Below are 16,108 nucleotides of genomic sequence, written 5' to 3'. Positions count from 1 at the left end.
TGTCTGGACCCAACACGAACCCTTCCACTTTTGCCTACATCTAGATTTTCACAAGGTCCATCAGGATACTGGTGACCCCAATCCCTCATAAGGCAGACCAGAGCGCGAATAGATCCACAGAGTCAAAAACTGCCTTCAAATCAATGTAAGCGACACGCAATGGGCGGTCAAACTCAGGGTGCAGTTATGTAAGTAGGTGGAGTACAGCATCCATCGTAGATCAACTGGCTGTGAATCCTGATTGCTATGGGTGATGGTGTTTTGTCAGGAGTGGTTGCAGCGTTCCTAGAATTACGTGTGCAAAAACCTTTCCCAGCACTGAAAGTAGTGATAGGTCTATAATTGCTGCATGCCGTACACGATCCTTTGTACGTAACAACAATTATACTGTCTCTCTAATTAGCAGGTATCTTGCCAGACATCCAGATCTTGATGCAGAACCGATGCAGAGCACATTTCAACAGTCCTGGAGAAATACCATCTAGCCTGCTTTGCTGTTTTTAAGCTTCATGATGGCTTGCTGAAAATTGTGCGACAATCAGGCGGTGTTCAGTGTTAGAAGGTGCCTCTGCTCTACGGAAAACCCAGTATGACTTAAAGATGGCTCTGTCCTTGTTCAGGGTATGGTCTATTTTATTAGTTGTGTGACTATCCTTTGAGATCCAAGTTTGTATATGGATGTTCAGTCGATGATACCATGAGTTGACAATAGTAAGGCCCTCAGATGAGCAGACAGACAGAAGTCTAGCAGTGTTGTTATTCAGAATTCCGAGGCCGAAAGGCCGTTTGACATATTCAAAGCCGCTGTGGTTGATGCCCGTAATGATATTCAAATCCCCAAGGAGCATGATTGTATTATGCCTTACGATAGAAAGCAACGAGCCACCTAATTGATCATATAAATTCTATACATAACCACTTCTGTACATAACTCCTGCCATTTAAACACAGTCACCCTCACACCCCACCATCTAATACGGGCACAATAGAAGGCTCTTTGATGCCTGGGTGAGGGAAGGGAATCTCTATTAGTCATCCATGTTATGTATGCTGATGATTTGGTAATTGCTGATCATTCTGAGAATGAGTTGGAGACTACAACTGAACGTGGAACATCCCACTAAGAGATGAGGCCTTACCATCAACTCCATGCAGAAACAAAGTACCTGCCTGGGTATATTATGTCATGTGGCATTAGCATGGTTGGCTACATACAGTGGGAAAGAAGTCCAACATACATACAGTTGTGGAGAGAGTAGAGAAGTTTCCATACCTGGGCAATGTACTTATGGCCAGCTCCAGTTTGAAAGAGGTCTCACTCCAGATCAATCAAGTGGCATTTTTTCATCAGTTGCATTATGCTGTTTAGAAGCAACCTTGCGTATCGCTCCATAAAAAGATCCAGGTCTTCGCCATAGTTATGCACTGCCTTCTCTCTGCTTGTGTGGTGACTAACTCGGAGACACTAAGAGTTGGAGGCACTTCTTTATTAACAAGCACCATCGGGGTTAACACTCCACAATAAGTCCGTCTTTGGTCGGCGACGTTACTCAGTCAGGACAGTTGGTAGGCTGCCTGACTGGTGATGCCCCAAGATGGGGTAGATGGAGACGACGACAAGGAGGATGGTGAAGACAACGAGAAGAATGGTGGAGAACGACGAGAAGAATTGTGAAGACTTCAGCAGCATGATGGGGATCCCACTCCATACGACAGCCACGAGGTCCCCTACAGGGGCCCTTTCCTATCAGCATAGCCTGGCTCCGCCCCCAGCCACGCCCCCTTTGTACAACCTACCAGCGGGTTCTTGATGCGCCCCTTCTGTGACTTTTCCCCTAGATCCCCCTCTGGTGTATAACCTGGCATGCTGACGTTAAGGCTGCCGAAGCTGGAGATACCCTTCCCTGCCAGCAGCCAGCGCGATGCTGCTACATGAATATTATTCTATGCCACTACACTTGGAAAACGTAGGCCCCTTTGAAGGAACATCTGCACTGGTTTTAAACATTCAGGCTGGCCTGCTTAGGGTCCATTCTGGGTTGAACCACACTGTATCTTGTGAGGAGCTCACAGATGTTTGAAATATCTAGACATAATAAGTGAAATCCTCTGGCAGGTGAGGCTACATTGGCTGGGTCGTGTAACCTTCATGTGCAGCCAGTGCATGTGCAAGCATTTTCTATTTGGCTGGATAGAGGGGGCTAAATGAGCATGGCATGGGCTGCAGAGGAGTTGGGCTGATGAGATACAGAAGGATGTGGAGCTGATTGGACTTGCCGATGTCAAAGATAGGCATCTGTGGAGGAGGCTCATGAAGGATGCTACTGCTCAGTTGGAGGAAGTCGACACTCACAACGAGCCACCTGGCACTCCACTAAAAACGCAGCCAGTAGGCACAGTGGGGAGCACAGATAGGGCATCTGTCGGTCATCTCGGTGAGTCAATCCATGATAATTTGGTCTGTCCCTTGACCTCTAGCCACTGAACCTTCCACACTTCATGTGGCCTCAAGGTGCACCTAGCCTGGCACAAGCACTATGGTGTTGTCACCGCTGCTTCGTGGAAAATGCTGGTTGTTTCTAGTATTGTGGTGTGTTTAGTGGTAGCGCTGCATGTGTGGGAGTATCGTGGTGTGTGTAGCGGTATCATGTGTATGTTCGTGTATATAGGAGTATTTTATTTTGTATGGGTATCGTGGTGTGTGTCGGAATATCGTGGTGTATTTATGGATATTGTGTGTGTGTCTTAGTGTGTGTGATTGGCTGGCTGAATTACCATCTCTTGAGGAAGTACGGACGTCAATCCAGAGTCTGAGACCAGGAAAAGCACCGGTCAGTGATGATCTCACAGACTGCCCTAAATGACATAACCACTGGATGGATTCCACATGATTGTAAGGATGCCCTAGTGGTCCCCCTTTTTTACGAAGGAGGAATGCACAGATTAACAACTACAGGGGCATCTCCATCCTCACATTGCCAGGAAAGGTCCTGGCAAGGATTATTCAGCATCACCTTGCCAGGCACGCTGATGAGAGGCTTGCAGTTGCCCCAATGTGGTTTCAGGCCAAGGCGGTCTTGCACAGATGCCATATTTTCTGTCCGCCTGCTACAGCAGAGGTGTAGGGAATTACAAAAGGACCTACATCTCTGCTTTTTTTTACCTAGTCAAGGTTTATCATACCATCAAAAGACCTGGGCTCTGGTCCCTGACTCTGCTCATAATCATTAAGAGCCTTCATGATGGTGGGCAGGCCTAGGTAAAACTACGTGGTCCGGACTCAGAGCCATTCCCTGTTCACCTTGGGGTGTGACAGTGATGTCTTCTAGGTCCCACATTATTTAACATATTTTTCGACCACATAGTTCATGACGCCTTCTATGGCTGTACCGGAGGAATCTCCATCTGGTAGAGATACAATGGGAGACTGATGCATGCCTGGGTGTGGTCATTGGATGGCACCCTATTGGTCCGCCATGTTATGTATGCTGATGAGCTGGTGATTGGTGCTCATTCAGAGGAGGAGGTAGAGGTGCTGCTGCTGAACCTGGAATGTGCCACTAAGAGGTGGGGTATTACCATTAGCCTCACCAAAACCAAGTACCTGCCTGGGTAGTGTGTGCCATCAAACACTCCACCCCCTCAACTCCTCATTGGTGATGGAGCAGTTGTGGTGTAAGTGGAGAGTTTTCTATACATGGGCAGTGTGCTCATGACCAGCTCTGGTTCGACAGCAGTGGTATCACTCCGAATCAGTCCAGCGGCTTTATCTTTTAATCGGCTTTGTAACACTGTGTGGAAGCTACCTGGTCTGTCGCTCCACACAAAGATTGGGGTCTTCTCAGCCATGGTCATGCCCTCCCTTATCTATACTTGCAAAACATGGACCCCCCTAATGAACATCTTCGCCAGTTAGAAACATTTAGGCTGGCTAGCTTACGATCCATCCTGGGTTTAATCAGGCTGGATTGGGTGTGGAACTCACATATCCTTGAAAGATCTGGACAAAGTCCCATCGGTGAGCTCCTCCAGCAAGGCTGCGTTGGCTGTTTTATGTAGACCGCATGCCCAGCCACCGCATTCCTAAACAGCTTTTGATCAGCCGGATATAGGGGGCTAATTGGGCGTGGCACGGGCTAGAGAAGAGATGGAGTGATGTGGTACAAGAGGATGTGGAGCTGGGTGGGCTTAGCGATGACTGGTACCAGCAGTGTCAAAATCGGCCTCTGTGGAGGAGGCTCGTTAAGGATGCTACTGGGCAGTTGTTGTATATGTCGGGTTTATTATAAAAATTAATAAAAATAATACAAATGAATTGAAGATTGAAAAAATGCGCAATTAGCGGGAATCATGCCAAATTATAAAATCATGTGCATAAATTATGCTAAATATGGAGATAATCGTATTAATTTATGCTAATTTATGTGATTATGCTTATGTAGGCAGTTATGATAATTAGGCTTCGCTTCGTTGTCTAGGGTCGTATTATCAATCGGGATAATGCAATTCTTCTTCTTGCTTCTTGCTTAAACATTTACTGATTATATCTTAGTGTGTTTATGCCAGGTCTCCAAATTCAAATCTCAACGCAGGATACCGTTCTTATGAATAAGATTGTTACGTATGAACTCAGGAAGGAAGCACTCAGACTCTTCTGTGTTAAACAATTTTAATTATAAACAAAAACGTAACACTCTAATATGCGAACTCTCATGCTTGGAATTATCCACAGTATCCACAGTATCATCGGGGAAATTTCCCTGCAGCAGCAGCAGCAGCAAGTGCAGCAGCAGCAGCAACTGCAGCAGCAGCAGCAACTGCAGCAGCAGCAGAAATTGCAGCAGCAGCAGCAACTGCTGCAGCAGCAGCAACTGCTGCAGCAGCAGCAACTGCTGCAGCAGCAGCAACTGCTGCAGCAGCAGCAACTGCTGCAGCAGCAGCAACTGCTGCAGCAGCAGCAACTGCAGCTCCCTTTGATGCTGTTAATCCTGCATAATGCACATGCATATGCAGTACTAATCACATTCCTGCATTTCCCATAAATATGCTAAATTCCTTTTGATATGCAAATTCCTTTGTCAATGCGCCTAGCTTATATATATATGCTCCAAGCTCGTGTGCTGTTTCATTCAGACTCTGTCGCCTCGACGGACCTGGTTTTCACCTGAGGACGGCTGCTTGCGTTGTGGCCGAAACGTCGTGAGAATTGTTTTATTATGTTTTATTTTTATTATTTTATTACTTCCCTTCTACGTGACTTTACCGAAAGAACCAAGAAGATGAAATTTCCCTCATTGAGCAGTACATTTAACCATCAATGATTGCGTTGTTTCACTGGGCAACCAAACAATTGATTAATTCCTCCGAGTACGCGAACATATACGGCGATAGGAAAAGTCCTTAAAACATGCATGCGACGATATTCATACGACAGGCAATAAAAAGCTAATTATTATATCCCGAAGGTAAAAGTACACGTCAATAGATTCATCGGCAAGATTATATAATTAACGAAATGTTTTGAGACAATGGTGTGCGGCGGTGGCTAAGCTTCAATTAATTTGTGGGCAAGATTTGATGTTCAAAAGAAAGGTTTAACACAATATTCTCCTTGTGAGCGTGTAGATTCGTAACGAAGGTTTCAAAAGTTTAGTTTGCATCGATGCATCTATTGGTAATTATAGGAGATAAAACATTTTTTTACAAAAAAATAACGACTAATGTACTTATAAACGACCGTATTCTTATCACTCTATGAGCAGCGATGCCTTCACAACCAGTTAATGGTTCATGTGTGGGTGTGTGTGATTGTCCCCTTTGATACATTCTTTGTGTTAAGCAGAGGCCGGGAGCTGTGTCGTGAGCTTGTGAGGGTGGGGGAAGGGCATACAAACAGTGGCTTTTCTCCCTCGCGCGGGCGTGTCTGCAGTTAGCCGCCGGCTCTCTCTCCGCTGCTAGATGAGCTGCGTCGGCACGGTGCTCGCCATCGGCGGTGCGCGATGATTCAGTCGTCAGATCGTGCGCACAGCTCGTCCGCTGCTGGATGTCTTGGTTCCCAGCTGGTGCAGGTCGGTGTGTAGTCGAACACACGGTGCATTCGATGGCGCTCTCCTCTTCCTCACGGGCAGCCGGTCAGGCTCATTTCCCTGCTGGATGACGGGTCGACACGACGCTCGCCACTTGTCCGCTGGCAGCTGACACCCTTTGCTCGGTGGCGCTCGGTGGCGCTGCTCACTGCTCCGTTCTCTCTCTGGCGATGCTCGATGCTCTCGTTCGCTGGTGACCGGCACCAATGTCTGATGCTGCTGGTCCTGTGCCATGCTCGCTTGGTCGATGCTTGACGCTCTCCGCCCTTTCTCTCGGCTGATTGCTCGTCAGCGCAACTCTGTCGGCTCATGCCGAACTCAGCTCTTAACGACACCTCGTCCCTTCTCTCTGCGAGACACGACACCCATGGTTGATGTCGGTGCCTGCTGGCAAGCTTCTGCCCCAGCTCCCTCGCGATACTCCCTCGCAAGACTGCGTCACAAGACTGAGCAAGACTGACGATTTGTGAATCGTGTTCGTACTTAGAAATGTATAATCCCTCCCCTCTCTCTTTCCCTTCTCACAAAGGACCCGAATTTCCTTCGATGTCGCTTGCTGTGGGGAGGGGAAGTGGTATGTGTGTCCGTGTGTGTGTTGATTTTATTGAGGTAATATAAGTTCATCAATGGAAGCGGCTTTCCCAGATTGCCTCCACGTGTGTCCTTTCAGCCCCTGCAATAATTAACCTGGGGGGGGAGGGGGTTCCCTTTCTTCCCCGCTCCCCTCCTTCCGTCGCGGTGGGTGTGACCTTCTTTGCCTGTGTGTGCAAATCTTGCTATCACGTGCGGAGGGAAGACAAAGGCGGTTGGGAGGCTCTTTTCCTATAGAATGCATTACATCTTGGTTAGGTATGATTGACTTATTTCGCCCTTATTCTTCTGGATGACCCTTGGTCTAATACTTCATAATTAATATTTGGTTTGTGCAGTGGCGGCTCCTGAAAAATCTCTCGGGGGGCAAATGTCTGGATGATTGATAAGGATAAGGTCCACCCATGCAATGGATAAATTAACAGCTTAAGCATGTAAAGGCAACTTCACTTCTTTAATATTAATGAAAAATATAGTGACTCTTACAATACATCTTGTTTGTTTCTATACTCACTATTAATACAATCCACTCAAGTTTCTTTTATTAAAGATTCCACTAGGTGGCGACAAATTATATTGTTGGATGAAACGTGCTTACTTATGATGACGTAAGCACGTTAGGGCGAGCCCTCCCGGAAGCCATAGAGAATGCATTGCAGCGCCCCCCGGTCGAAAAAAAACATCTTTGAATGTAAGTCTATGGGGCCACTCGGGGCGATTCTCAGCCGGAGTGAAATCGCCCAAAAAGAGGCGGTACTCCACAGAACGTGACATGACGCTGATTCGACTATATCCAGAGGCACAGTGACGGCTAGCGTGACTCTGTGGTTGAATGACATTGGTGGTGCGTCGCCAAATCGCCCTAATGAAGAAACCGCCCCTGGGTTTGTGTTTATTCAAGATTTGTGATTTAGCATTGGTATTACCACGTATTTTCATAGGGTTTACTAACCTTTGTTCTACCACCTGTATCCTGGGTTTGTGCTGTTTGTTCTCGAGTTATTATTATTATCTGATATCCCGAGGTTAGAGAATTCGTTTTGGCTTAAGAACATCCCTGACTGCCAGAACTCTTCTTTGACGTTTTGGTCAGGTCGCGTAGATATAGATAAAGATAAAAATAAATTACATTAGTATTAAAATAATGAATGAGAAATAATAATCCACTGATATAGATTGTAGCCTGGTTCTTAATTGGAGTGAGTGTGTGGGTTTATAATGTTCACTTAATCTTTGTCGCTAAGTTTGAACTTTTACCGTTGTTAGAAGAAACATGAGAAAAAGTTAACAAACGAAAAAAAACGTCTGTTTCGTTATCCTTTGTCCGACGGGGGGCGACGTGTGTGGGTTGTTCTGATTTAATGACTAGCTCCTTCCTTTGCCCCGGGTTTATTATTTAATGGCATTTTACGACCTCCAGATGCTTGCTTGTGTGTGTGCTGCGGTGTTAAATGTTTTGGTTTCATTATTTATTATTCAAAAAAAAAATATATATATTGGCCGAATTATTATTAATGACTTTTGGAAAAAGGCTCATATATACAACACACCCTTCAGCATCAACGGAGGGCAGATGAGCAACGCTCACAACAATGAGTGGAGGTTCTCGCAGCTAAAACAAAACAAGTTGACACAGTAGCGGGCACAGGTGATCCATCGGCCAGTTATCTCAGTCAGTAAACCCATGGTACTTGGGACTGTCCCGTGACCTCCTGCCAGTGGGCATTCAATACTTCACGTGGCCTTAACGAGCACATGGCCTTGTGCAGGCGCCGAGGTGACGTCATCGCCACTGAGTGGTGAATGACGATTGTTGTATATAGGAGTACAGACAGTCCCCAGGTTGCGGAAGATCAGACTTATGGAAATCTGACCTTATGGAAATGCTCCCATAAATAATGTAAAAAAAACATTTCAACTTGCGGAAATGTTTGCGTTAGTTACGTAAGCGCAAGTCGTCCAGTGCGGTGAGTCAGGGGATGAATACCGCAGAGTGACGCTAAAACGCAGGGCTGGCTGCAGCTCCCTCTAGAGCCCTGCCTTTAGAACCTATGACTGCTGATGTTGACCCCGATGATCATGTAGTGACTGACTTGGAGACATAAGTTCTTGGAGGCAGTTATTTAATTAACACCTCAGACTTTATACAATACACACCCTATATGGTTACACACTCTGCTGCCACTCGCTTTTACGCAACTCCACACTGGTTGCTATCCTACACACAACACTAGCCATCTGACTTGATGGTGCTATACTAAGACCGTCAACTATGACCTAGTAGCGTAATTTATCAAGTGAGGATGACAGCGACGAAGGCGGCGAGACGACAGCATTGATGGTGATGATTTTCAGCAGCAACGACAGGAATCCCACTCCAAACTACAGCCCCGAGGTCCCCTTTTGAGGCCCTTCTTATACTCTCAGCGTAGCCACGCTCCACCCCGGCCACACCCCCCTTCTAGAACCTACAAGCGAGCTCTCGACATGTCCCTTCCGTAACCTTTCCCCTAGATCCCTCTTGGGTCTATCACGTGGCCTGCTGTCAGTCAGGGCTACTACAATCTGCAGATCCCCTTACCTGCCAGCAGCCAGCGCTATGCTGCTTCGTGACCAATTCTATGTCACTACAATTGTAATGCTTGTCTCCTATCCTTCTTCCTCGTCTAGCAATACAATTATTCATAATTTACAACGATTTCCGGCGATGGGATTTTATCGTTCATTTTGGGGGGATATTTATCAGTTTCTGACATACGGATCGATCTCAGGAACCCAACCCTTCCGTAACCCAGGGACTGTCTATGTTGTAATGCGTGTAAGGGTATCATGGTCTGTGTAGGGGTATTGTGGTGCATTTAGGGGTATCGTGGTGTGTGTAGTGGTATTGTGGTGTGTGTAGTGGTATCGTGGTGCATGTGTAGTGAGTTCTGGAGACACTTGTAGAGGCGACCTTCGTATACAGACTAGGAACACAGCCTACGTCTAACGTGCCTGACACCGGCTATGCTCTCAGGTCCTCCGGCTATGAATTACCTAGGGGACCCGACCCAGCCAAGGTATGGGTCTCAACCACTGGCTTCCTCGGACCTGGCCCTTACAAGGACGTCAGGCCAGGAGTCCTAGGGTCTTGCCACTGGCCCACACAGAGCCTCGGCCCTTACAAGGACAGCGGGGCTAGGGGTCCCAGGGTCCTAGGCTGGCTGGTCTTTTGGCTTCTGTCTTGGATTGGCCCCGAACCTCTGGAGAGGTCTGCTTTTAATACACCTTCCCCACGAAGGGGCGGGGTCCCGGGGGATCCTGGAACACCTCGCAGACCCCTCCCGTTGGGAGGGGGCAGTGGGGGATCCCAGAACACCCCGCAGCCCCTCCTGCTTTTGGGTTGGGCAATGCAGCGACTCCCTGCTGGTACGAGGTACCGCCGCCCTTGATGGGCCCTGTCCACTACTGCAGGTACGTGTGGCCCATCTACGGCGCTACACATGTATGAGTACCGTGGTGCGTGTATGGGTATTGTAGTTCATGTATTGGGTTGAGTGTAGGGATTTCTGAGTGATTATTTTCTCTCTCTCTGATTGCAGAGAAGACATTCGTGGACTGTGGAGGCCTCAAGTTCCTGCTGAGCCTGCTCAAGCACCACGCCTGCCAGGGCCTCGTGCTGCGCTTTGTGAGTCACGCGGGGGGGGGGGGGGGGGGGGGTGAGCCTGAGTCTGCGAGTGAGAGAGTTCGAGTTTGAGAGAGTGTGGTAATGTTTGATTAAGTTGGTGTGAGAAAGTGTGCCGGTGAGAGTGTGTGAGAGTGAGAGAATGAGTGTGTATGCGAGTGTATGTGGTACAATCGACCAACGTTTTTTTAGCGCTGTGCCTATGCCAAGTCTGTAAATAACATCACAGTCGTTCAATATGGAAAGTATAGTAACTCTAACAATATCCAATGGTAGTCAGGTTTGAATGCAAAGTTTATTTACGTACAGGAAGGCAATTTTTATCTTTATTTTTTTCCAAACATGATCAACATGTACAGAGAAAAATCGCTTGTGAATAAGAATGACACCTCGATATTTAAACTAATCAACAAGTTCAATTTGTTGAGAGTCATACGCCATAAATGTGGTAGTGGGGAGGGGGTTCAATTCATTATTTTCAAGAGAGCACTATAAGTTTTGTCTTGCTGTCATTCAGAAAAAAAGTTTTAGATCATTTAGTTGCATTTGGCGAAAGTCAAAGATTGTTGCAGCTTAGTAAACAGCTAATCCTCAGATTTGCTATACACCACCACAGCAGTGTCATCAGCAAAACAGATTTAGGTTGGAGTGGATCAGTGAGTCTCCTACATTGTTGAGAGCACCGAGTATGGAGCCCTGAGGGACACCTTTGGTGACAGGGGTTTTGTTCGAGGAAAGGCTGTTTATTGAGATTACTTGTGTAGCTCTTAAACAAGTTTACCATGTAATAATGTGTCACCTGTACCAAATGCTTTAGAAAAGTCAAGAAAAAGGATGACACAGAGGTGTTTATTATTATCCAGGCTGTTGAAGATAAGATCAAGAGTGTCTAGCACCACTGATGTTGTGGTGACCTTTTCTCTATAGGCTGATTGCTTGGGGTAGATAAGTTATTATTTTGGATCAAATCAGTAATTTGTATTTTTAGTAGCCCTTCGAAGATTTGGATCATCAGTGCTTTATGAAGCAGTTGGAGAGGTTAAAAATATGGGAGATGAGTTCAAAAATGTGGTTATCCACACATGCAGGGCAAAGACAGGAAGATAATCAGCACCATCCAAGAATGAGGTTTTTAATGTAGTGCGCGTGTCAGTGATATCTAAGGCAGAGATTGGTTTTAAATCTAATTTTGGAGCATTGGTGGGGGACTTGGCGAGACTCATACCAAAGAGACAAAACCCACAAACACAGAGTGAAACAGACATGGAGGGGTGTGGAGAGAGAGGCACAGAGAGACTCAGACAGAAATCAACGGAGAAATAATGTGTGATACAGAGATGCAGAAAGCATCGGATTGGCAGCAGCTCATGTGGCCAAGTATGTTCACTCCTGCTTGTGCACAATCCCCAGTGCTGACCCACAACTATAACGCAAACACAGCACGAAATGGATATTAGCTCCATTGGAGCCCAGTACAAACTTGGGTGCCAGCCATATACTAGCTGCATATTGTTCCAGGTACTAGCTTTAGTACTTCTGTAGTGGGTTATAATCAGGCGCACACCAAGACTTGGAGGCAACACATTTATTCACAAACACAACCAACACTGCTCAACGTTCCAAGGTTAACTATGTACATTTCGGGTAACTATGTACATTATGGGTTAACTACGTAAGGTGGTGGCCACCATTTCTAACCACCTAACCACTTGAACGGCATCTCTATATGGTTGAACCAGAACAGCCGACACACCGTCGGATCGTCGTGTACGGAGACTGAAGAGCGAGGATCGAAGAAGGTGGCTTCATTCCCGGATCGAACAGCCCCGCTCCCTCTCGGGACTCGGCTTATATTTCCTGTGATGTGACCGGGCTCCGCCCCTAGACATGACCCCCTTCTCGATCCTTCGCGGAGGCTCTGGGTCCACATCACGTGGCCCGCTCACCCCTTTCTGGGGGCCCCCGTGCCCCCTCATCTGGTCACGTGCTCTCACGGGTTCACTCAGATTGTCATGTCCTGAGCCGACCTCTGTGACATCCGGAAATCTGCCCTATAGTGAGCCCCTGTGTATAGTACACCCACTGTCGCCATAGATCGGCTCATTTATGTCGTTACACTTCTTCTATCTGATGCATTGACTCAATAGCAGCTCGATAGCAGCATGGGCAGAAGCTCAATTCTGCTTCTAAATCGAGTACTGGACAAGTTTAGTCAGGTGCTGATCTGGGTAGGAGCCTATAACTATATTCTCCTACTTTCCCACGATGGCTACTGCTGATTGGTATTGGCCTTGGCACAAGCAGTGCATATGTTGAGTAGCTACTCGCACAGCATTGCGGTGCTAGTGTGTGTCATAGCCCAGTGATGCACCAGGGATTGTCTTTGTCATGTCCACACAGCAGCCCGATGCTTGTCTGTATACTCGCCCAGTGATAACCCAGGGATTTTCTAAGGCGTGTCCATACAGCCGCCTGGTGCTAGTGTGTGAACTAGCTCAGTAATAACCCAGGCATTGTCTTGTGTTTTTACTAGCCCTGTGATAACCCAGTTATTGCCTCAGACATATCTACACAACATCGAGTATCATCTTTGTTTTATTCCATTACAAAGAAGGGCACAACGAGAGAGATGAACACGGGAGAGAGCAGAGCAGTACACGCAGCAGTACAGACATGAAGGGATAGCACAGATGAAAAGTAAAATACATATCAAGCAGCAGTGCAGACATAAAGGGCAGTATAGACATGAAATAGCTAAACCTGGAGCATGCCACTAAGAGATGAAGCCTTAACATCAGTTTCACAAAAACATAGTACCTGCCTGGGTATTCTGTATCATCAAATACTCCACCCAGTCAATTACCCATGAGTGATAGCGAAATTGTGCAGAGAGTGGAGAAGTTTCCATACCTGGGCAGTGTGCTTATGGCTGACTCCAGTTTAGTAGCAAAGGTCTGACTGAATAAATGTAGCAGAATTCTCTTTTCATTAGCTACACAACGCTGTGGCAACTACCTTGCATATAGTGCCATAAAAGCTCCAGGTGTTCTTGGCCCCAGTTATGCACTCTCTTCTCTATTCTGCGCTGGTTGGAAACATTCAGGCTGGCCTGCTTACGATCGATCCTGGGGTTAACTAAACTAGACTTTATGAACTCACAGATGTTTGAAATATTTGGAAACAGTCCCATGAGAGAGATCCTCTGGCAGGCAATGCTGCATTGGGTCGGTCGTGTAGCCATGTACACAACAACAACCGCCATTGGCCACTAAGTGGTGGTGACGTCACCACGAAGCTTGTGCCAGGCTATGTGCACCTTGAGGCCATGTACACAGCCACTTAATGCACAATCACTTTCTGTTTGGCCGGATAGAGGGGGCTAAGCAGCCACGACACGGGCAAGCAGCAGAACGGGTATGAAGCCGCAGAACATACTGGCTAAGCAGTCACGACACGGGCAAGCAGCAGAACGGGTATGAAGCAGCAGAACATACTTGAAGGGGCAGTATAAACATGAAGTAGCAGTACAGACGTGCAGGAGCCGTATTTACATGAAGAAGTAACACAGGCACAAAGGAGTAACAGAGACATGAAGTCGCCATATATATGTAATAAAGGACGCGTGAGGCGTCATCCGGTATGCCGAGAGTACCCCAGGGATATGCAAATCCAAATCAGCTTGCTTCTCATTAACCGTGTGACATAGCATGGCTGACAGCATCCGATTTAGCCGTTCCACCATGCCATCCGTCTGCGGGTGGTAGGGAGATGTACGGATCTTTTTAGTCCCCAGAGCAGCGCACACCTCGCCCAACAATTTAGAAGAAAAATTTCGGCCCTGATCCGTGAGCAGCCTCTCCGGCGCCCCTTTGTCCATGACATATCCAAATAGAAAGGCGTCCGTAATGGACGCCGCCGACTGGTCGGGTAAGGGCCAGGCCATCAGCCAGCGGGAGAGATAACACCACCCCAACTAGCAAGAATTGATTGCCCCTAGCAGATGGCGGGAAGGGTCCCAGAATATCCAACGCCACCAACTCGTTAATCCGAGACACCTGTATAGACTGCACTGGCGGCACATATGGGTGTTTAGGCGGCTTTCGCCGGGCACACTCGGGACACGTGCGAATGTGTCTGACGACATACGTCGTCATGCCGTGCCAGAAGTAGTCTCGCTGCAATGTCAACAAGGTTTTCTGCACCCCCAGGTGTAATAGAGTGTAGCAATGCAGAGTCCTAATCAATTCGTACCGTAACGACGACGGTACAACCAGACGCCAGCGATCATGTAACCCCTCCCTCCACATCAGCAGTCCGTCGCGGAGAGCAGCCCCCAGTGTCCCTCCGGAAAGCAGTCCCCCCCCTCCTTTCGCAGCCCGACTCCGCAAAGCCCCCAACGAGTCGTCAAGCATTTGTTCGTGAATCCACACCGATCGCGGCAGGTTCAGAACCCCATCGGCCGGTCCCGGGCACACTGGAGCCTCAGGCACCTCAACCGCTGACACAATAGGCCGAGGGGGCTGCTGAGCCGGCGTACACCTATGCGTATCCGACGCGTAAGCGCAAGGGGACCCTTGAGGTAACCTGGAGAGCGCGTCTGCATTCGCGTGCCGCGACCCCTTCCGATGCTGAATTTGGAAAGAAAACTCCTGCAGGGTGTCCAACCATCGTGCCAGTTGGCCAGATGGTTGGTCTCACCCTCAGAGCATATTGTAAAGCCGCATGATCCGTGCGCACAATAAACGAACGGCCGTAGAGATAGGGCCGATATTGGCGGAGAAAATAGACAATAGCCAAAAGTTCACGGCGAGTAACGCAGTAGCGGGTTTCTGCGGGGGACAAGACGCGGCTACCGTAAGCTACCACGCGTTCTACACCGCCCTTGGACTGTGACAGAACGGCCCCGATGCCAGTGTCACTCGCGTCCATGTCCAGAATGAAAGGGTGATCGAAATTGGGATAGTCCAATGTTGGCGCCGTCGCCAAACGATCGCGTAGGCCCTTAAACGCCGCTTCCTCTGGCGGTCCCCAACTGAACTTCCGTCCTTTACCCGTAAGGAGGTGCAGAGGCCTAGCGATCGTTGCAAAGTTGGGAACGAACCTACGGTAATATGAGGCAAACCCCAAGAAGCGACGCACATCCCCCACCGTGGCCGGGGTTGGCCAGTTGCGGACGCACGCCGTCTTCTCCGGGTCCGTGGCAACCCCATCGGCACTGACTATGTGTCCCAAATAGCGCACGGATCGTTGCAATAGGTGACATTTCTTAGGTTTAAATTTTAGATTGGCGGAGCGCATTCTAGCGAACACCGCCTCCAGTCTCTGTAGATGTTCGTCAAATGTGCGGCTAAAGACGATGACGTCGTCTAAATATATCAGACATGTCTCCCACTGCAACCCCGTTAATACCAGCTCCATCAACCTCTGAAATGTGGCGGGGGCAGCATTTAACCCCATCGGAAGACAATTAAATTGAAATAGGCCCTGCGGCATACGGAAAGCAGTCTTTTCCCTCGAGGGCTCATCCAGAGGAAGTTGCCAGAATCTCGAAGAGAGATCCAGCGTTGAAAAGAACTTCGCACCCGACAAGGCATCAAGGGAATCATCCATACGCGGCAGGGGGTACGCATCCGCCACGGACAGTTTGTTTAATTTGCGAAAATCGACGCAAAATCACAGATTGCCGTCTTTCTTTTCTACCAGGACTACCGGCGCGCCCCATGGGCTGTTAGACGGAGATATTATGTCTGCAGCCAGCATGTCTTCC

At 48.0% G+C, this 16,108-nt stretch overlaps 1 protein-coding gene across 1 annotated transcript in view; it reads left to right on the top strand.

Moving 5' to 3' along the window:
- Positions 1-16,108, top strand: part of LOC133359002 (uncharacterized) — a 72,216-nt gene that overhangs the window by 33,567 nt on the left and 22,541 nt on the right. The window contains exon 6 of the mRNA XM_061577378.1: positions 10,259-10,344. Within this exon, the coding sequence (XP_061433362.1) occupies positions 10,259-10,344 (86 nt within the window). The remainder of the gene's footprint in view (positions 1-10,258; positions 10,345-16,108) is intronic.

Source organism: Lethenteron reissneri, chromosome 64 (genome assembly GCF_015708825.2).
Source record: "Lethenteron reissneri isolate LAM-NWPU_2019-01 chromosome 64, ASM1570882v1, whole genome shotgun sequence".
Classification (NCBI taxonomy): Eukaryota; Metazoa; Chordata; class Hyperoartia; order Petromyzontiformes; family Petromyzontidae; genus Lethenteron; species Lethenteron reissneri.
This window is presented reverse-complemented; position numbering and strand designations above follow the sequence as displayed.